General features: G+C 40.8%; 1 protein-coding gene across 1 annotated transcript in view; it reads right to left on the reverse strand.

The window, feature by feature from the left end:
• The window catches only part of CLVS2 (clavesin 2), a 74,141-nt gene extending 72,505 nt beyond the window's left edge, over nucleotides 1-1,636 (reverse strand). The window contains exon 1 of the mRNA XM_067702219.1: nucleotides 522-1,636. Within this exon, the coding sequence (XP_067558320.1) occupies nucleotides 522-910 (389 nt within the window). The 5' untranslated portion in view covers nucleotides 911-1,636. The remainder of the gene's footprint in view (nucleotides 1-521) is intronic.
• Nucleotides 1,637-23,400: the final 21,764 nt, after the last annotated feature.

Here is a 23,400-nt window from a genome sequence, read left to right on the forward strand (position 1 = left end):
AAAAAATAAAACCGCAGTACTAAAGAGAGAGAGGAGGGGGAAGTGGTGGAGCACGATGATGGTGATGAATCCAGTTTAAGAATTTCTTTAGGAAAAAAAAAAAAAAAGAATTTCTTTAGGAGGAAGGAGGGAAAGTTGTCTCCATTCTCATACTCATTTCTCCACAGAACAGTAAACTTATTTAGGAGTTGAAAAAATTAGCAGCTTTATTTAGAAGCTGAATGATTGAGATTGTACAGCACAATAATATGGTTCATGAAGCACCTAACGCTGCAGTAGAAAACGGGTGCTAGTGAAGTAAGAGTTTCAAAGGTAAAGATAAAAGTCCCACCACCTCCCCAGGGTGCCCACCAAAAACGCATTTCTTCGTTCCAGTTTCTCTTCCCACCCACCCCACCCACCCACCCCGAGCCAAATAAACAGTAACGTCAACGCTGTAAAACTATGACACTACTCAAGATAAATTCTGGAAAATGGGAGAGTAAAAGAAGCCCTAGTACAAGTTCGGATTTAGGACTTACCTGCTCTGATCCCAGTTGGCAGCGAAAAGGACTAGAATCTTCCTGCCATAGTGGTCCAGATTGGCTAGGCCCCCAGGGAAGCCATCCTTCAGTGCCTGCTTGATGCCCGGATCAGTGGCCTTGAAGCTTTTGAACATGTCCAGGTTCTGCTGCCGGTACTCAAAGTACTGGGCCAGGAGGCGGAAAGCCTCGAAGTGATGAAACTTCCTGGCCCGTAAGAAGCGTAAGATGAAGGCATCATCTGTGCGGAGAAAGCCAATGTCCGGCCTGGTGATGACCATATCCCTCACCTCCTGGATGTCCTGGTGCAGTGTGTCTGGGTTCTCATTGAGCTCCAGGCGGGCTTTCTCCAGGGTCTCAGGAGAGAGACCAGCCTGTAAATGAGTCATTGTTCTGCTTGTTCCTGAGCCCTGCCTTTCTCTTGCTGGCTGTCCCACTGCACCGCTGGCCCTGGTCACTACCACACACCGGCCTCCAGACCTCGCTGCTGCCTGCTTCCTCTTCTTTACAGGAAACGATTTGTCTTGGTGTCCAGTCAAGTACCCTGTTGCTCCTGCTTCCCCACACCTTTTCTATGGAGGATATAAACTTCTTTGCCCACCCACTAAAAACAATGTCCCACTTTAGTTCCCTTGTCCCTTTCCTTTAAAGAGATGTGGACCTCTGGCGGCCCAGCACTCCTCTTCTTGTCCTTTCTCTCTCCTAACAAAACACCCCTAACTGCACCCCGCACAGGTGGTGCTGATCTTGGTGCTGTCCTCTTCTCTTCCGAGATGTAACAGAAACAGCCCCCATGCACATCTCAGCCCCAGCACTGTGATGCTTCTGCGGTCCCTACTGAAGGATGCTCCTGCCAGGGATAACGATGGAAATTCTGATTAATAATAAGGCGGCTCTTCAGCGCGGAGCTCAGGGCGGGGGAGAGAGCGTCTTTGCCAGAAGGAAAAAGAGAGAAAGAGAAAGAGGGGGGAAGGAGCTTATTTCTCCTTCTACTTATTCAAAGATGCTATTTCTAAGACATTTGTGGGATTCCATTTAAAATGACTGGGATCCAGTTAGGCGGAGGCTCTGCAGATAGCGCACCTTCCCTCCTCCCCTCCTGGATGCACCGTGATCTCATAAGGCACCAGAAGGGGTTTTGGTGGCGTTGGCACCAGCGTGGGCTCCCCCCTCAACCCCACCCCCAACTTCTGTCTTCCTCTAGCCCTTTATTTCAACGGACTTGCTGCGGAGAGGTTGGGGGGAGGGATCTCGCCGGGAAGGTACATTGCAAAGGCAGGGTTGGGGGAGGAGAGGGTGGGAAAAAGGAGTGGAGGATAAAACCTTTTCTATAATACCCCAAAGCGAGAGAGAAGAAAGAGCAGCCGGCTCCTACCAGCAAACCCGGAGGCGGGGACGCTAAGCAAGGCGGCCCTCCCTGGCATCCATCGGCCGCGGCTTCGGAGGCGGCGGCGGCGATAGCAGCATCAGCCCCTCTCGGTGGGTTGGAGCGAGCAGAGAAGAGGGACGGCAGCTGGGACCCGGGCAGAAGACGCTCTGGGGAGCAGCCCTGACCACATCGTCCGCGAGCAGCCCGCTTCCTCTCCCCGCAGGAGGGGTGGGGGAGCAGAGCTAGGGCCACCGTTGCCCCAGGTTCTCGCCCGGCCCTGCCATATCTCGCCTTCGGGAGAGGAGAAGGAAGGGAGCGAGAATCGAACGCCTGGATGGAGAAGGCCACGCGGGTAGCCGCCGCCTTTGTGAGCCCGGAGCCGCCGGGACCGTGGGCGCGGCGGGGCGGCGGCTGCGGGGCGCGGGCCTCACCCTGGGCGCTGCCCAGCGGCCGCAGTCGGGCGCGCCCCTCCGGGCTGCTGCTGCTGCGGCGGCGGCGGCTGCGGCTGCCGCTGCTCAAAGAGGACGCGGCTCAGCCTAACTCCTCTCTAATTATCCCAGCACAGATCTCGCTGCGACGTAAGCACTCACTCAGCTCGCGCACGCCCTCGGCTGCTCTCTCCCTGACTCGTTTGGGTAGGATCGCAGTTTCCGTGGCATTCAGATATCCCGAGCCCCAAGTTGAGCCGGCTCCTGGTCCCCACTGCCGGGATGGCCGCTCGGGCGGACATGGCCTGGCCGGGCGGAGCAGCGACGCCTTGCAGCCTCCCCACGCCCCGCTCTCACCCTTTGTGTGCGAGACCCCGGCGCTGCCCGGCGGCGAGGAGCTGTAGCAGATGGTAATTCACAGTGACATACATTTTCTAGTTCCGGTAGGAGGTAATTTTTTGATGTGGAAGGAGTACGGAAACATTGTGTCCTTTCCACATTTTGTTGTTGACAGAAAGGTTGAATTTGGTAAAGAAGACCAGAGTGGTTCCAAAGCATTGTGCTGATGATTCAGTCCCCGGAGGAACTTATATGGATAGAATTTCGACCATAAGCTCTGGCTGCTAAATTCCTGTTGAAGAGGATGGAAATGAGCACGGGGTGGGGTGGGGGCGTGGGTGGGACCAGTTCTCAGAGGAAGGAAAAACAGGCGCTCCTTGACTTCCTTCTCATCTCATAATAAAACACACATTTCTGGAGATGCATATGATGGTTCCCTCCGTTTTATACATCTGTACACAAGAATCATCATAAATGAGCAGAAGTCTTTGAGCCTGAGATGACTGTCTACGGGTTTGAGAAAAAGCAATGTTTTCTATTTTCAAAGGACAGCATGTTACTGAGCAAGCATGTCACCAAGAGCAACTTTTGGCTTACAGACTGTCGAATGGGGTCCTGAGTTCAGGTTAACTCAATGCAACAACAAATATTTACTGAGCTCCACTGTGTGTGAGCCATTGTCCTAGATTCTATGGATAGGTGGTCTTGAAGATAAGAAAACATTGTCATATTTGATGACTATTAGTACCTTCAGATTACAGGCACACACTTTTAGTTATTGTTCTTAAGGTGATGGTGTTGACAAAGAGAAAGAAGAGGGACGGCAGACCTATACCACTTTATTAATTAAAGTAGTGCAAAGTAATGTAGGAACCAGAATAAGAAAATAAATTATACACACACACGAAGTCATTATCCTCAGGGAATTTACATTTTAAATGGGGGAGGTGGAAAACAAACCATACAGATGTATGTGTATTACATATATATGCACTATATGTATTCAAGGTCCTTCTAGGACTTCATGTGATTATGACTCTCAAAAGCATTCTGAATGCAATATGAACTGTTAAAAATTTTTGGTTCTCATTTCAAAAAAAAAAAATGGAAAAATTCAGTTTAGACCAGTATTCAGTATTCAGTTTCTAACTGAAGAAAATGTCTTATATCAACTGTATAAAGAGGTTTTAGCCATCACCAATATGGAGAGACAGTTCTCCCGGGGTCTTGTGTTTCTGCATGTCTTATGAGCAAGGCACTAGCTATCCTTTTTTCGAGACTATCCTTTCAAGGCTGTATGCATAGTGAACAGCCTTGGAAGAGCCTTGGCAGCTGGAGATAGTACCTCCATCTGAACGAAGGGTAGGTTTGCTTAGAGCTTTAGAAGATAGCATCTCTCTCTCTCTTTCCTGAGCAAAGGGCAAGCAGGCTTATTTGGTTTCCTTCAACTCAGAGCTACTCTCCTGTAACACCACCCACGGTGTATGCAAATATAACCTGACTTCTCTTAGGCTTGTGGGAATTGGGGCTCAGGAAACCAGCCCCAAATAAGCTGATGCTCAGAGTGCTTTTCTGCATCTGACTCTTTCATCTCTAACTCAGGAGTTGTGCATCCATGAAACTGTGACCAGCTAACTTGTTAGCTTACAAATAGGGTTAAATCTCAAATCCTTCAAGGTGCTTAAAATGCAATTGCTTAATTTTGTTCTCTGAGATGGAAATACTAGACTATACCTTTAGAAAGGAGTTTATAAAATAAAATTAAACTTGTTGGTCATTGGTACGGTGTGACCTATATTTAGTGATGATATTTTTATTATATATCAATAATAGAATTGCCTCAAATAAGGTTCATTTTAACATATCAGTATATGATCTAAATAGCTTCTGTTATGCAGTAGCATCATTGGAGTTGGTCAGTTATATTTACAAACTATTCAGTCCTGCAATGATCCTACTTTTATTCTGTCTCCCTTGTACATTTGAAATCAAATTAAATATGTAAAGCTGTCTAAGAATTAAACAAGGTGTTTATCCAGATGACACCAGAGCATTTGATTCTCATTCAATATTAACTCACTTTGCCAAATTAATACAAGTAATGTAGAAACTAGAATATGAAAATAAGTTAGTTAAACAAAAAGATTAATTAAATTGTAATCAGAAAATAATTAAATCAAGGACTTCAGCTGTTTTCAAGCAACCTGAAAGGACAATTTGTTTTACTGCGGTATTTAAAAATGGATAGAGTGAGTGATTTATGCTTTAAAGCATTTTATCCCATTTGCTGTTCAATACAGTATACAGACGAAAAGGGGCAAAAACAAGATGTACAGTTCAATGATATATTACAAAACAAACACCTGTGTAAATACCCACCCAGGTAAAGGAACAGAACATTGCAGGTACCCAAAAAAAACCCATCTCCTCCCCTCATAACTACTGGCCTCTCTTCCCAACAAAGAAAGCCATTCTGTCTTCATTTTGAAAGTAATCACTTCCTAGTTTTTCTTTAAAAATTTACAAACTAAGGAGCGATGCACTATAAATTAGTTTTTTGTTCTTTAAGTTAAATAAATGTAATCATTCATATGTAATTTTGTGATTGGCCACTTTCATTCAATATTATGTTTGTGTTTCATTCAATATTATGATTCACCTATCTTGTTGTATGTAGTTAGTTCATCCATAGTCAGTGATGATGCATGGAATTTCATTTTATAAACAACATACTTATCGATTCTCCTGTTGATGGAAATTTGGGTTGTTTTGTACTTGGGGCTCTTAGGACTCCTGATGTATAAACATGTTGGTACAAGTCTCTTAGTGCACGTGGACATACCTAGGAATGAAATTGCTGGGTCTTGTGGGATATGCATCTTCAAATTCAGTAAACAATGCCAAATTATTTATATCCAAATGATTGTGCCATTTCACCTTCCCCCTAGCAGTGTATGAGGTTTCTCACTGTGCCACGGTTCTCATAAGTTCTTACTAGTGTCCATCATTTTAATTGTATTTTAATTGCATCCATGATCTGATTTTGAACAGGCGAATTGCATGGTGACTTTCAAATGCATTTCTATGATTACTACTGAGGTTAGCTAGTTTTTATATATTTGGCCATTTGTATAACCTTTTTTGTGAAGTGTCATTTGAAGAATTTTGCCCATTTTTATAGTGGATTGTTTATTATTGTTGGAGTTCTTTATAGATTTGGAATATGAGCTCCTTGTCATTTACACATGTTACAACTATCTGCTTCCAGTCTGTAGCTTGCATTTTTACTCTTAATAGTGTCTTTTGATTAACATAATTAAGAATTTTAATGTAATTTAAATTTTCCCCTATGAATAGTGTTTTTTGTGTCCTGTTCAAGAATATCTTAAACAGGTCACCGAGATATTCTCTCATACTACCTTCTAGAAGTTTTGCTGCTTTTGCCTCTCACATTTAGACCTGCAATCACTTGAGACTGGGTTTAGTGCACAGTGTAAGAAAGGGATCAACCATTGTTTTTTTTCCTATATGAATATCCAGTTGACTCAGCACCATTTACTGAGACTATTTATTGAAAAGACTATCTGTTTTTCCTGCTGAGCAGAAGGGCTACCATTGTCACAAAATAACTGTCCATATATGCATGGATTTTAACTCTATATAAACTATAAGCCCCACAAGACATCATTGTTTTATATAACTAATATTTCTCAGTGGTTCTCAAAGTGTGGGCCCCAGACCAGTAGCATTAGCATCACCTGAGAACTTGTTAGAAATGTAAATTCCCACCCCTGACATACTGAATCAGAAATCCTGGTGAGGGAGATCAAAATGTCATCTGGCCAGCCTTTCAGGCATTCATAATTTACACTAAAGCTTGACAATTGTTGCTTTATATTTACAGACATATTTATTCTTTTTGTTGTTCTTCATTCCAATGTCATTGTCACAATGATCTCTATTGCAGTAGTTAATAGGCAAGATTCTTTCCTCCAGAGATTTATCTTGTTTTGTTTTCTCTCTCTCTCTTTTTCTCACATATAGGTAGAACTACAGATAAGAGTATGGCCTTTAATAGCATTGCATAGACTAGGTGTTGCAGACGTAGTTGACAAATTCTCATTTCATCTTAGTGTTGTATTACCAGTGATATCACACCTTCACAGAAACCAGTAATGGGAAATTGATCCAGCTATCCTCCTGATGATACAAATGCTTCCCAGAGACCCCATTTGATACAGCGAGGGCGATTGTACTGCTCTCCCTTCTTTCAGGAAGTAAATATACTCAAGGAGGTGATTACATTAAATCTTATTAGCCTGACAGGTTTTATTAAATTTATAATACATATTATATATAACTATTTAAATTATTATTTCATATCACAGATCTATATTAAATTAATTGTTAGTTATTTTATTTTATTTTGCAAAGTTGCTCCCTACTTTTAAATAAGGCTTTCATAAAGGGATTTGCCTGGATCACTTAATTCTATGTGTCAATAGTTCCAATATAGCTGGGCAGGTGAAACTAGATTAAAATAATCATTAAGGACCACCTCAAGGAAAAACACTCCATAAAAGGTTTAAGAGGGGTGTGTGTGTGTGTGAAGGTCTGATTGAATGTATATGAACCTCAGCTATTTTTAATACAATCAGCAGCTGGGTGCTCACTCCCTGGGCAGCAGTTTATTATAAGCAACACTAACACCCCTAAAATGAGTCCCCCGAATATGAATACTAAAGAGTCTATCAGGGTGAAGATACTTCAATTAAAAAAATGTGGAAAACTACTATTTTGCTGAATTTCCCAGAGTTGTCGCTTCTTAAATAAAGGCAGTGTATCCAGGCTTGTCAATGGCAGTGAACATGCCTGTGACTAAATGTCCTCCTGTTGCTAGTGTCTCATCAGTACATAAGAACAAATTCAGTTCTGCTTCATTTGCTCTTATTTTGAGGCATGTAATTTCAGTTCTAACATATTTTCATACCAACTGCTCAAACTTGGATTTCTTTCATTTTTGTTCTCCAAAATATTGAGAATGCTGTTATTGCACCATATCTGTTAATAATCATCTAATAGGACCTGGGTTTGTTCTAATGAAACATAATTAGCTAAACTTCATGAAAGTTTGAAGTAAATTTTATACAACAAGCACATGGAAACCATATGTATGTTTGCCCTGCCTATAGTCCCAGTACTCAGCACACATCAAATACTCCAAAGGCCCCAAGTGGAAGAAAAGTAAAACTTGTGGAGTTAAAAAAATCCCTACATGTTCCAACTGTAGGCGAATTTTTTAAAGTGGGAATAGTGCACATAATATACAAGTGAAATATTTTAGATTTTTGAAGCCAGTTGTCTCTGACATTTGCCTGAATGTTATAAAGTGGTTTTCTAGGATTTCTTCTGCAGTCCAGTTAAATCATCCTTTGAAAGTACTTTCCTTAGATTTCCATTGGTTCAAGTCCTCTCAGGCTACAGTTACAAACATTCCTGTGACTTTTCCAAACTGTTTATCTTCTGGCTTACTAAAGAGCATTTATATAGTAGAAGAAAGTCTTGAAACTGTCCAGCTGGATACGTGTTGATGGCTTATTAAGATGACACTCTTACTGATACAAAGAGTGCTTTAAAAAATCATTCTAGTAAGTCATGGACTGATCCTCACATGAAGTTTGAAAAAAAAAAATGTTTAAAGATGGGAGTGGAGTTTCAGTTCTTTGCAAATTCATTTATTCTTCACTAAATATTTATTGAGAACCAATGTAGACCCTGCGCTAGGCAACTTTCTGCTTCCTTTTTAGCTCACCACTGTAGAATATACTGGAGCTAAATTATTTGAACTATTAGACGATTATTTTGCAAAAGCGTCATTTTTAGGGTTATATTGCAAAGGTCATTTTTCTAGTTTCGGATGGACACAGGTCTGTAAATTCAAAAAGAATCCTTTGGGATAATGACCACTATCGGGGATACTGTGGATTTTCAAATTGGTGCTTTAACCTAAAGAGCATCCTTTTAGCAACTCTTTAGGAGCAGCTAAATTTTTCTCAACCATCCAAAACAGGTTTTCTCAAGCTATTTTAGATATTGTCCCATGAACCAATAAATAAGATAGAACTTTGGGTATTGTGCAATCCCTGGAAAGCTTGCTTATCTAGTATACTGCCACTCAAATAAGTATATTATAAAAGAGGAGTGAGTTATAAGAATACAACCTGGGATCCTTACAAAGTGTGTCTGTTGGCTCCCTGTAATTAAGAGTGACTGGTCTTGGCTTCATCAATTGAAGTGAAGTTTAGCTAGTTTCTGTATCTGAATAATTAGACATCTTTGATAGTACTTTTGATGACAGTTTTCTCTTTAGCGATGTCAGCAGCTACCTTACTTTCTCTGGCTCTTGTTGACCCAGCTTCTCACAGCTGAATCCAGTGTTAGCTGCTTCTGAAGATTCTGGTCCTTCTCAGCCTCCCAGATCAATCAGAACAAAAGTAAAGTGTCAGCCAGAGTTTCCAAATTCAAATGGCATTAGGGACCCAGCAGCCGGTATCTTAAACTGTGAAGCAGCCTGTGTAAGGCCACAGGGAGTGTTGGTAACTGTGGCAAGTTTTGAAAACATACTCAACGTTCAGACCTTCTGGTTTGTTTCCACACTATGCAAGCCACCAGAACATCTGCTGGGCTGCCAGTTTGCATCCCTTGACATAAGCTAATATTTTCTGCCTAAGCTATTCCTCTGTCATGTTTCAAACATGAGATTCTGTGGGCCATTCACTGCAACTCCCAGACCCTCCAGCTGTGCTGCCCCACTGACCTCCCCTGCTTTAGCAGCCAAACTCCCTGGGACATGGTGTGCCGGAAGCTCACTCCCATACATTCCCTAAGTCACAGCACCTCAGAACTCCCTCATATTTGACCCACAGGTGGACCCAGTCCATGGGGTTGAACTGCAAAGCATGCCCCAGACACCTCCACGCTGACTAGCCATCTGTTATTCCGCTTTGCTGGTTCTGGTTGCTGTCCTTGTGGCTAGAACATTGCCTTGTATCTGAAACCAAGCATCAGTCCTCAATAAAAAAACTTCTCCAGAAGTTGACCAGGAACTCTCTGACTTCTGAATGTTCTCCCACCAGTCTAAGCACTGGAGGCTGCACCTTGACTGCCTGGACATGCAGCCAGGCGCCAGGACCTAAGGGCACGTCTCTCCGCCAACACTGTGTGGAAAAGATATAGGTCCTTCTGGAGAAGCAGCCGGAGCCCAGCAGCATCTCAGAAAACAGATTTTCTGACTCCATCTTTCTTCTTTATCCAGCCAACATTGTTCTGGAGTCTACCAAAATTACAATTCAAGGCAAAATATACCCTGAATAGGCCAGAATAGGCCTTCTGTTTTCCACTCACTGGATTATGCAAGTTTCTCCTCATATTTCAAGAAACTGATGGGGAGCTTGGTGTTGGCCACCAGATGGAAAGCCATCTGTAATACACAGGCCAAGATGTGCTGCCCTGTAAAACTGGGATTTGGCCCAGTCAACCTGCTAGCTGTCCAGTTTCATACTACTTGGTTGCAAAGGTTAAAAGACATGTTTACTATAAATACTTCCCCACACCTCAGCAACTTTGCTGCATGTACCTGTCAAGTTACTATGCAAAAAGATTTGAACAACTCTCACAATGAGGCAAAACATAAGAAACTAACATCATAATGAGAAAAAAAACTGTTAGTATCAATTTTCTCCAATTAGAATTTTCAAATTGTCTATTGCTAGAACACTAATCACTGAAAATAATATCCTACTTCTATCTTCTGATCCTGTAACCCTCCAGAAGCTACAAGACAGGACTCTAAAGATAGTTGCAAGTTTTCTGGGATCCAAGTTACAATGTAATATTAAAACAGTTTGATGTATATTCATTGTGGAACAGAAGAAATAAAACACTGATATCATGATTTCAAAATTAAAAAATAAGTGACTTCATATGGCTGTAAGAATTCCTAAAATATGAAACAACTGAAGGAAAAAACGTATGGCTCAAATCTTCAAGGTACCCCCTGTTTCAAATGAATAGATTTACTCACCATCCCCCATAATCGTTTTATACTTTCTTCCATTGCCGTCCATTATTTCCTGCTCATAACTTCATAGTGGAGCTCAAGTCAAAGATGTGGTCTGGCTTGCCAGCAGAGGGAGCTACAAACTCGCTAGAGCTTGACTAACATCCAGGGACCAAAAGCACAGTGGTCACGTGGGGTCTGGGCTATCTAAAGCCAGTTGAAAGTAGAGTTGCCTGATTAAGAAAAAGACAAAACAAAATACACTCAGATAAATTTGATTTCCAGATAAATAACAAATAACGTTTTTAGCATAAATATGTCCCATGAAATAATTGATATGTATTTATACTAAAAAAAATTAAATCCAAATCTAACCAGATAGCCTATATTTTATCTGGTAGGCTTAGTTGAAAAGTCTGTTGCCTACAGAGGGGAAGAAAGAAACTTTAACAGTAAAAGGCAGGGCCTATTTTATCAATACCAGAAATGGAAGCAGGGAAGAATTAAGGGAAGGAGCTGGTAAGACCAGGCTCATACTGATGGCACTGCGCCTGTCAGGTCATGTGATCCAATGTCTGCAGGAGAGTGGGCTGCAGGACTGTGGGGTAGCTGTGTGGGTAATAGGAGCAGTGGATTCAGGAGGCATTTTCCACTGGAATTCACTATGCATGTCTGCAGCCTGGGAAGACCGTCGTTTGATTTATCTGGTCTATCTTTTGTGATTGCCTTGACTCTTGTAGGGAAGGCAGAGGCTCTAGGATATTGCTCTTTCTCATGCAAGGGAATCGAGAGGTTGGAGAATTAGAAGTTCAAAGAGGGCTTCCCTGGTAGCGCAGTGGTTGAGAGTCCGCCTGCCGTTGTGGGGGACACGGGTTCGTGCCCCGGCCCGGGAAGATCCCACATGCCACAGAGCGGCAGGGCCCGTGAGCCACGGCCGCTAAGCCTGTGTGTCCGGAGGCTGTGCTCTGCAACGGAAGAGGCCACAACAGTGAGAGGTCCGCATAGAGCAAAAAAAAAAAAAAAAGCTCAGAGAAACTCAGTGGATGTTTGAGTTAAACGTGTTTTTGAGTATAATCCCAGCCTTTGGAGTGTGCTGTGGTTTAAAGGACCCGGAAACAGCAGGCACAACTGTGTCCACTTGCATCCATGGGACATGTTTGGGCTTCCTGAAGAAAAGGGTTAAATCTCATTTGTATTGACGTCCCAACCGCTGATACAATCATGTCTCAAAGGAGCTGTCGTGGATGTTTATGTTGATTTGATGTTTTGTGATTATGAGACTGAAAATTATTTTTCTCCAAAGACAAGAAATGGGACTTTCAGAGCTTCAAGAACTGTATATTTGTTTCAAAAACAATCAATGAATCAAAATGTAATTGAGACTTTTACAAAGAGGGGGGAAAGTAAACTGGTAAAAATAATTGCATCCCTTTATTAATATAAAGCTGAAATATTTCACTTTGAACACTAAAAACTATTGAAGCTAAATCTTTGCAAGACCAAATACTCCTGTCCTATAGGAAATGGTTAGCTATACTCTGGTGACAGAGTGATTTTAACGTGACCAGGATTTAAGTCATTGGGTGCGTAAGGAGTGCCACGTGAAGAAGCAATGAACTTTATTACCATCTGGTGGTGTGCTTCTGGAATTATGTACCATCCTGTCCCCTTCTCATCTCACACCACTACCCAGTGCCTTGACTTGTACTACTGAGAGACTCACCTGTATAAACAGCACTGCCTTTCCACCAAGTGAATGCAGCATTCACAAGGAAGACTGGTGTTTCAGCCTACGACGCTTCACCCCGGAAAAAAATCATTTTGAGCATAAAATACCATATTAGACACCATGAGAATAAGGAAATGGCATGAAATTAGGAACATCAGTCAAAGCAAGAACCTTAGGTTAGCTCATAAGCTTTACCTTTTATGATAATTGCTCAGGCTGCCTGGTTTACATGAAAACTTACTTAGCTTGTATGCCTTAAAGCACCTTCTAAAATTCACTTTACTGTTTGTATAAAAGTATATTTTAAACTTCCTCAAACTTGAGAGTTTCTCATAGTGTCAAATAATAGATCAACATTATACTAATCCCTATTAGCCATCATTTTCCGTGAAAATAACACAATGAGAATGTATTCTTAGTTTATCTCCTGCAGAGGAGTCACCAAATTCATGACATTGGTAACTGTTTAGGTGAAGGCAGGGAGATAAAATCAAAGAGGGGCATCATGCGGCTTTAAGTAATTTGGCACTATTTATTTTTTAGTATATCAGTGGATATAAGGGTTACCTCATAATGTGCTTTCTATTTCTATGTCTTAAATGTTTCACAATAAGCTTTTAAGAAAGAAGAAATCAGTCGCTTCAATCATGCACATACTGTGGTGACTCGTTTATACAGGTCAAGGCATGTGATGCACATTTGTTTAGTATGATTTTTGCTTTTAGGCACATAATCACGCATCTTCTCTGATGTTTCCATATTCATCCAACTACAAATCAAAGAAAAATATTTTGATGAGCTATCAAAATGGCTTTATATTTTTTAAAAAAATGTTATTGTTGGGCTTCCCTGGTGGTGCAGTGGTTGAGAGTCCGCCTGCAGATGCAGGGGACACGGGTTCGTGCCCCGGTCCGGGAAGATCCCACATGCCGCGGAGCGGCTGGGCCCGTGAGCCGTGGCCGCTGAGCCTGCGCGTCTGGAGCCTGTGCTCCGCAACGGGAGAGGCCACAACAGTGAGAGGGCTGCGTACCGAAAAAAAAAAAATGTTATTGCTTATGGGGTTTACAACCTCATAAACCTCTGACTACCACCCTATCTCCTCTCCTTTAAACTTGTTGACAAGGCTGTTTAGAGTCACCGTCTCCTCTTGGTCATCCTCCACTCACCCTCAACCCTGTCCTCGGACTTGCTCCATTAAAGTTGTGCTCACCATGCATTAGTGGTTGTCACGAACAAATTCTTGCTAAATATTACTTAATCTCTGTAACATTTGCACTGTCAATATCCCCACATTTCTTTTTTTTTTTTTTTTGCGCTACGCGGGCCTCTCACTGTTGTGGCCTCTCCCGTTGTGGAGCACAGGCTCCGGACGCGCAGGCTCAGCGGCCATGGCTCACGGGCCCAGTCGCTCTGTGGTATGTGGGATCCCCCTGGACCGGGGCACGAACCCGTGTCCCCTGCATCGGCAGGTGGACTCTCAACCACTGCACCACCAGGGAAGCCCATCCCCACATTTCTTGACATATTCTCCAGACATCTTTGGGCTTCTGTGATCTGATATTTATTTGGCTTCTCTCTTCTGAGTCCTGCTTCCACTGCTTATTAGCCGTTTCCCTTGACAATTTTACTCTAAGCCTATTTTTACCTATAAGCCTAATTTTCTTCACTGTAAAGATTACTCATTGCAGCATTACTTGGACTGCTTATTGTATCCATACGATGAAATACCAGCAGCTGTTTTAAAATATAAAGTAAACCAGTTGTGATCATCTGGAAAAATTAAGTTGCACAAAAGTAACACAATCTTAAAAGAAGAAAGAATTATCAATCACAACATAAATATGCAGAGAGAAGGAAAAATTAGAGAGATATGTGCTAAACTTTACTGAAAGTTATTTTGCAGAATGGATTATATAATACAGTTACCTTCTAATTCTGTATTTATATCATTGTGAATTTTGTAAAAGCATACATTATTTTGATTGTTGTAAAATGTGAAAGACAAGGTGAGAAATAGGGATGTAATATACTTCATTGTATTGTCGAATTAATTAAATGATACAGCACTTGGCACTATCTATGGTATACTGTAAGCCCACAACAAATGTTAACCATTATTATTATTATTATCTCTCTGCACCTTTGTAGTTTCATTACTCTTTTCCCAATTCTAAAACATTTCTGTTCCTCAGGGTTGCATTTTCAGCTCTTTCCTATCACTCTACACGCTTCCCCTGCCATTCTTATGCCAATGACTTACACCTCTCTATCCAAATTTCCCTGAGGAGCTCCAGACCCACCTACCACAGTCTTGAGCTTATTTCTACTTGTAGATCCTTCAGCCTAAAAATGCAACATGCATAACACTGTAGTCTTCACGTTGACCTTCCATAAGTACTCTGCCTCTGGGTTCCCTATTTCAGTGACTGGTAACCCCATCAAGCCATTGTGTAAGCCAAACCTGAAGGTCAACCACTGTTCTGCCATCATCCTTCACTATCGATCCCTTGGTTCAGTCAATTCTTCCCCTGTATCTCTCTTTAAAAAAAAAAAAAAAAAAATTATTTATTTAATTTTTGGCTGCGTTTTGTCTTCGTTGCTGCGCGCGGGCTTTCTCTAGTTGCGGTGAGCAGGGGCTACTCTTCGTTGTGGTGCACTGGCTTCTCGTTGTGGTGGCTTCTCTTGTTGTGGAGCACAGGCTCTAGGCACGTGGTCTCAGTAGTTGTGGCGCACGGGCTTAGTTGCTCCGCAGCATGTGGGATCTTCCCGGACCAGGAATAGAACCATGTGCCTTGCATTGGCAGGCGGATTCTTAACTACTTTGCCACCAGGGAATTTCCCCCCCCCACCCCCCTGTATCTCTTTAGTAGCTCTAAGGACCATCCACTTCCTTCCAATGCCATTGTCATTCCCTTGGTTACATCACATATGTAACCACCTCATGTTAGTCTCATTGTCCCAGCTTTATACCAATTTATTTATTCAACAAGCATTTACTGAGCAGAGGTTATAGCCAGCAAGGAAAAAGATAAGAAAATTTGCAGTCACAACTTCTGTTTCCAACAATGTCGGCTTTATTATTCTTATTTCGTATAATATCACACATATATTATTCACATTTGATGTTTTATTAAGAACACAAGCATTTTCGTGCAATCATATTATGGATGACAATGATATGACAGTGATAGTATGGTTGGTCTTGAAGACACAGAGCAGATGAAACCCAGCTTAGAGTAGGACTGTGTGATTTCAGAAAAAGCTTCCTGGAGGATGTAACAGTTGGGCTGAAATTTAAATTATGAGTAGGTGCTGCCTGGACAAAGAAGAAGAGGAGAAGTTTTCCAGGTAAGAAGCCGCATTGTAACATACTGACATACTGAGAATTTTCAATGTCGCAGAAGCCAGACTTCTTAACATGAGTCATTCTGTTCCAGTGCAGCTGAAATTTGGAACCAAGGTAGAAGAAACAGAAGCAAATCCCTGTAAACTGTGTAAAGAGATTAGACTCTGTCCTAAGGAAATGGAAGCCATCAGACAATTGAAAGCAGGATGTCACATAGCAAGATGACTGCCCTAACCACGGTGGTGCCAGTCTCTGCCCTTCAATCAGAGTGAACTTTGTATCTCCTCCTGAAGCCCCTTAAACAGATATCTTTTTCCCTCAGTTTAAAGTCCAAATATTATCTGACCCTTTCATACTTCTCTACTCATTTCTCTTGTCATTCACTCAGCTTCAGTAAAATCAATCTCCTAGCACATCCTTGAAAGTAAAAGTACTGCACAGTCTTGCTTCTGAGCCTTTCCACACTCTGCTCCCTAATCCTGGTACATGCTTTTTCTATTCTTCTTCACTGCGGGGGTAACAACCACTAATCATTCAGGGCTCAGTTTGCAATCAACCTCATTATACGACCCACCCACCTCTGTCCACCATTGATCTGTGCTCCTACTCTGTACTCATAACAATGTATGATAACCTTACTGTATCATATATCATGCTCCAGTGTAATTGCCTGCTTTCTCCTTGTTTATCCTGTTCCCTAGTACGCATAAGTTCTGTAAAGTTAGGGCTTTGTCTTGTAGGGATGTGATAAATACATGTTGAATTAGTGAAACATCATTTGGTTTTCTGGTTTAAAGAATATACCAGGTTTCTCAATGAATTAAAAAACTCAAATAAATATATCAAAGAAAATAATATAATCACAGTAATTTAAAACAGATAAAAAAAGAGTTGTGAATTATATGGTAGAAATTAGATGAGTAATGTCTGAGTCAAGAAACCAAATATCAATTATGTCTTTCTTACTTGTTATGTTATTAGGTTAGGTTATTTAAGACCTCTTAACCACTTTTTCTTCACTTGTAAAGTAAAGGTGTTCACTTAGATGATTTCTTACACTCCTTTCAAATTTAAAATCCTCTACTCAGATAATAACAAATGGAGGTAGCATCTATGTAAAGTACGAATGTTTCCCAGATTATTTAACTAGCAATATGGTTTGTTTACTTCTTTTCAGTTGTGTAAAATGAGAGTAAATGAAATAATGTATATATTATTAGCTATAATATATAATGGCTATATTATTAGTCACTATGATTTGATTAAATATCTTTCATACTCTCTTTATAAAGTGGTTTGTTTTTGTGATTTTGCTACTGAATGAAAAATTTAATTCTTAAATAAAATTGAAGTGGAAAACAAGTTTGTCTCAACTCTAAATGATGTCTTGAAACCCACTCTTAAATCAGCTCTTAGCAATTCAATTTTAATTACCAGAATTCAATCTTAGATAGAAATTCACTTTTCAGTTGAACGGCCTTTTTTCTCTGACTCTGTATCTTTTATTGGTAACTTTTTATACATTAGCTTCTTTGATTAGAGCAATATAGAAGCTGGCATGGAGAATTCAAAAAGTTAGTATTATACTCTTTCAAATGAGTATGATTTAATGTCAGTATGTTGTTATGTGGCTATAGATATAGAATTTCCAGTTTTAAATGAAAAAGGTAATATCACCTTTGAGAATCTACCACAAACTGTCAGAGCAAAATTAAAAGCAATTCATCAAAGAGCATACTGACTGTCTTAGTAGAATGGACATTGATTATGTCCCAATTAAAGCAAACATGACTCACACTGAATGGAAATCAATTGACTATCTGTATGATAAGCATGATCCTCCCTTTGCTGTCTAGGACAATGGAGCTATGAAGGTGGCTGGGGAGAGAGATGTGCTTCATCTGCATGTCGCACAGCACTGTAGTGAAGTTCCAGAAAGCTGAGGATGGTCCCAAAGAATGTGTGGCCAAGGAAAAAACAGACACAGCACACCATTCATGCCCCACTCCACTTAGGTACCAGCTGGCCTGAGGAGGGTACTGTAGAGGAAACTCTCTAACGTGCTGGCCCCAGGGAGATCCAGAGCTTCTCCATGGAAGAAGCTTGCACTTAGGGGAGCATCTGAGTGAAGGGCGAAGGAGGCCCCTTCTCCCATTAGCCAGGGGGTGTGCATTACAAGGACAGAAGCATAAAGTACGCGCCTTTAAAGTGTTGGGTGCAGATGTATCTCTCACCAGCCCTCACAGCAATGGGAATTCCAAAACACATCCTCCCTATGCTGCCGTGATACACTCAAAGATTCCCCAAAAGCATCTTTACAACGGAAAAAATAAATTCTGAGGTTCTTCACAGTTTGTTACATAGCACTAGAGTGTGAGAGCAATGGCATTAAATCTGATCAGCTCCATTTATTAGTTGCTGTAAATCTTTTATCGTTTGTACAGACAATTGAATATTGCAGTGTGATGAGACAAGAGCGACCACTGTGGTGCCAGAGTAAGCTCTCCGGGTTGTGTGAATTCAGGAACCCTCACAGCAAACCACGAGAGCAGCTGCTTTGACTAAAAAGCTTACTGTAATTCTATGCCATTTTTTCCCCGCAAAAAATGTTTACTTCTACAATGTTATATAGTGCATTTAGCAAAACTGCTGATTAAAACCCTCTTTTTTCTTTTTATTTATAGATTTTTTTCTATTGTCAATTACAAATATGCTACATATTATCAACCTCCTTTTGAGGTTGTAGATAAAAAGAAGAAGGGAAAAACCTATGTTGTTTTTTTTTTAGACTTCATACTTATTTCATGCATTTTTTTAGTGGTATCTCGGGTCAAGGGTGTGATATTTGATTTTTTTTAAGCTCTTGACACGAACTGCCACCTACTAGCCTAACATTTTGTTTCTCTCCCACTCTTCTTTTCCTCTGGTCTCAATAGCTCCTTCCTCTGTCCTTGCTTATTTGTTCCTCTATTAAAGTATATATTTTATTCTGTCTAGCAGCAGAACTTTTTTTTTTTTTTGCATGTTTTTCTCTATGATGGAATTTCAAGCTTTTAAAGGGCAGTGCCCATGGCTTTTTCATCTTTGCATCCCTCGCAGCCACAAGATATGGTACTCTCCAAAGACAAAATTCAGGTTTTTGTGTGTCTAATTGAAGCAAGTTTAACTTAACCAGTCCAAAATATTCTTACTTTAAAAAAATTATTTAGGGAAAAATATAATTTCTTGCAAACAGTAAATCACTGCAGTCACCATGAACGACAAGTGATCAACAAAATTTCATGTGAGGAGATCCATTTAGTCACCATGTTAGGCAGCAAAAATGCCCTAAGCACACAGGTTGCAGATGAGAGGCAAAGATCTGACATTTAGGGCTTCCCTGGCGGCGCAGTGGTTGAGAGTCTGCCTGTCGATGCAGGAGACACGGGTTCGTGCCCCAGTCCGGGAAGATCCCACATGCCGCGGAGCAGCTGGGCCCGTGAGCCATGGCCGCTGAGCCTGCGCGTCTGGAGCCTGTGCTCCGCAACGGGAGAGGCCACAACAGTGAGAGGCCCGCGTACCGGGAAAAAAAAAGATCTGACATTTAACCTAAGCAGTAGTGTGAAAATAGAGTATTTTTCTTACTATTACTACATAATGATAAAGCCTCTAAATGAAGAAAGAAAATGTCTGTCAATTATATGGTGCTTTATTGGCAAAATACTAAAATGTCAAATGGTCTAAATGTATATTTTATATACACTATACATTAAATTGCTATCGCTAAATAGCTACCTGCTCAACATTAGTTAGCAAAACACTTGGTGAAGTGACTCAACTCTATACATTTCATACAACAATCTGACATTGTACAGATAATGTCTTTAATTCATGTTTTACAGACTTTTTCTTCCATGTGACACATATTTATTCAGTGCTTTTATGCTAACTTTCTATAAAAGGTGCCATTCTATTTGAGGTCTACAAAGTCAGTTTGCATTCTCTGTATGTTGCATCCTTATAACAACCCAGTATTTGTCTCTGAGGTAAAAGACATTTTAAAATTTCCACTTTAGAAATGAGAACTGAGGGACTTCCATGGTGGCGCAGTGGTTAAGAATCCGCCTACCAATGCAGGGGACACGGGTTCGAACCCTGGTCTAGGAAGATCCCACGTGCTGCAGAGCAACTAATCCCATGCGCCACACTACTGAGCCTGCGCTCTAAAGCCTGTGCGCCACAACTACTGAAGCCCGTGAGCCTAGAGCCCGAGCTCTGCCACAAGAGAAGCCACCGCAAATGAGAAGCCCATGCACTGCTACGAAGAGTAGCCTCTGTTCGCGGCAACTAGGGAAAGCCCGCAGGCAGCAAAGAAGACCCAATACAGCCAAAAATAAAATTAATTAATTTTTTTAAAAAAGAATTGAGAACTGAGGACACAGAGGTGAAGGTGCATGACTGAAATCCCATTGTTAATATGTGTCTGAGTTAGGATTGTAACTCAAGGAAACTAGAAGTTTGTCAAGGCTCCTTTTCACTCTGTACTACTTGAGCATATCTAGAGGGATAACTGTGATTTTATTTTAATTTTTATTTATTTTTGGTTGTGTTGGGTCTTTGTTGCTGTGCTCGGGCTTTCTGTAGTTGCTGCGAACGGGGGCTACTCTTCGTTGCGGTGTGCGGGCTTCTCATTGCGGTGGCTTCTCTTGTTGCATAGCACGGGCTCTAGGTGTGCGGGCTTCAGTAGTTGTGGCACGTGAGCTCAGTAGTTGTGGCGCCCGGGCTTAGTTGCTCCGCGGCATGTGGGATCTTCCCGGACCAGGGATCGAACCCGTGTTCCCTGCGTTGGAGGATTCTTAACCACTGAGCCACCAGGGAAGTCCCAGCTGTGATTTTCATATTCATTTGAATGTTTTTCTTGCACAATTCTTACTTTTTAGCAAGAGCTTTATGTAAATGAAATTATTTACAGGCGAAATGACAGAATGTCTGCGATTTACTTTAAAGCATGTGCTAGGAAAAAAATGGAGATTAGTGGAAAGTTTAAAAACATTTGGGATAATGTTGATAATTGTTGAAACTGGGTAATGGATATAAGGGACTTTGTTTTGCTATTCTCTTTAATTTTGTATATGTTTGAAAATCCCCATAATGAAAAGTTAAAGAAAATAAAGAGGATTTTGAAACTTACACTTGGGAGCATAGATGGTAAATTAGTCAAGTAAATGGTTCCTTGCGATGCTGACAAGAAGATAATTTTGGAGAAAGTCCAAGATTACAGTTCTTAGAGTTTTAGACCTGGATAGTCCATTTAAATTCATCCCCTTTCAATAGACAAAAGTTTCACTTTTCAGAATGTTCACTGATTATTCAAATTATTCCATGGACTAACAAAAAAAACAGCCTAAGGGAAAATTATGCATAAAAAAGCAAACATTAAAATTTCTTCTCAGGACAATGGGTAAGAAGAACTATGTGGAAAAGGGAAATGATAAGAAAATACAATTTGAATATATTATTTTCAAATTCTTTGACACCATGACTTGGCACACTCGAAATTTAAGACTTTAATGGAACTTAGAATATATTGTTTTAAATAATTCAAGAATAAAACCAAGAATATGTAAAAATTTAATATAGTGTTGAGGAGAAAAATGAAGGGTTTGACCTTGAAAATCATGATGTTGCACAACTACTTTACTCTGAGACCCTTACATGATAATACAGGTGAAGGGTGACACAAGAAAGTGACTACAGATTCTTTATGATTACACCACAGTGTAGGTGTGACAGCCCTTAGCATGTCACATGTGAAGGGAAGGAATATAAAGTAAAAATATACAAGTAAAAATGGAGATGAAAAACATCAGGCTTGCTGCTACTCATAGTGCACAAAAGAAATATTTAACCCAAGAGATTAAATGTCCCCTGGAGAATCTGCTAGTACTAGTCAATCAAGACAATTTTCCCAGTTTCTTCTAAAAAGATACAGAGCTGAACTTTCTGTGGAGAGTAGCTAATGACCTTAAATGATTTATGGCCACCTCTTCAAGTATTTAATAATACTTTGTGTCTGTCAAAGTAGGCAGAAGTTAAAAGAAAAGAGTGCAAACATTAGGTGTCTAATTGTTTCTGCATTAACTAAGGACAATAGAATTCACATTTTTCTGTCAGGAAGTCAAGAGTATACCACACAAACAGTTAAGAAGAAGAGTGTATGTTTGAGTCACATCAGGAGAGACAAAATATGAACATTATTAGGCTTCCCTGGTGGTGCAGTGGTTGAGAGTCCGCCTGCCGATGCAGGGGACACGGGTTCGTGCCCCGGTCCGGGAAGATCCCATGCGCCGCGGAGCGGCTGGGCCCGTGAGCCATGGCTGCTGAGCCTATGCGTCCAGAGCCTGTGCTCTGAAACGGGAGAGGCCACGGCGGTGAGAGGCAAGCGTACAGAAAAAAAAAAAAAGAACATTATTAATGATTCTAGTTGCTCCCTTTATCTTCAAGCAATAGCACAAGATGCTGTGAATCAATGCTAATATTTTTATTGCTTTTGAGATGCTATAGTGATTTTGTCAATCATGTAAGGCAGGCTAACTCTAACATAGATTTTTCTCATAGTGGAGCCCTCTTTGGATTTTTCTCTCACGTATTTTTAGAGAGCGGACTCTGCAATTACGCTGCTGTGTTTGAATTCTTCCACACCCTAGCTGGAGCAAGTTGCTTAAATTTTCTGCTCTTAATTTTCGTATCAGTAAATGAACATAATTGTACCTACTTTAATAAGATTGTTGTGAGGGTCATTTTAGGTAACAAAGAGCTTAGATAAGTATTTGACATGTACTTAAGAAATGGTAGTTAATAATATTATGCTCTATATAACATACATTCCTTTTTCCTAAAGTAAGTTTTCTATTTTAAATGAAAACTAGTTGTCATAGGCCAACACATCCCAGCCTCTGATGCTGAAATAGTCTTGTTTCCTCAGGACTCAAAGATCCTGTTTTAGCAGAGTAGATTGTTTAACTTACCCAGAATCTAACTCTGTTCTTCCTTTTAACAGAACTCAATTGTTTTTTTATTTGTTTTTATTGTGGTAAAAAAACATATAACATGAAATCTACCCTCTTAACAAATTTTTAAGTGTACAGTACAGTATTGTTAACTACATACACATTGTTGTACAGCAAATCCCTAGAACTTTTTCATCTTGCATGAATGAAACTATACCCATCGAACCCGCTACTCCCCATCTCCCTTTCCCCTTAGCCCCAGGCAACCATCAATCTACTTCCTGCTTCTATGAGTTTGACTACTTTAGATACTTCATATAACTGGAATAACACAGTGTTTATTCTTTGACTGGGTTACTTTGCTTAGCATACTGTCCTCAAGTTTCATCTATATTGTAGCATATGATAGGATTTTCTTATTTTTGAGGATCAGTAATATTCTGTTGCATGTGCATACCACATTTTCTTTATCCTCTCATCTATCAATGAATATTTAGTTTGTTTCCACGTCTTGGCTATTGTGAATAATGCTGCAATGAACATGAGAAGGCAAACATCTCTTTCAGTTTCTTTGGGAATACACCCAGAAATGAGATATGGGGCTGGATCATATGGTAATT

This window comes from Pseudorca crassidens, chromosome 13, assembly GCF_039906515.1.
Source record: "Pseudorca crassidens isolate mPseCra1 chromosome 13, mPseCra1.hap1, whole genome shotgun sequence".
Lineage (NCBI taxonomy): Eukaryota > Metazoa > Chordata > Mammalia > Artiodactyla > Delphinidae > Pseudorca > Pseudorca crassidens.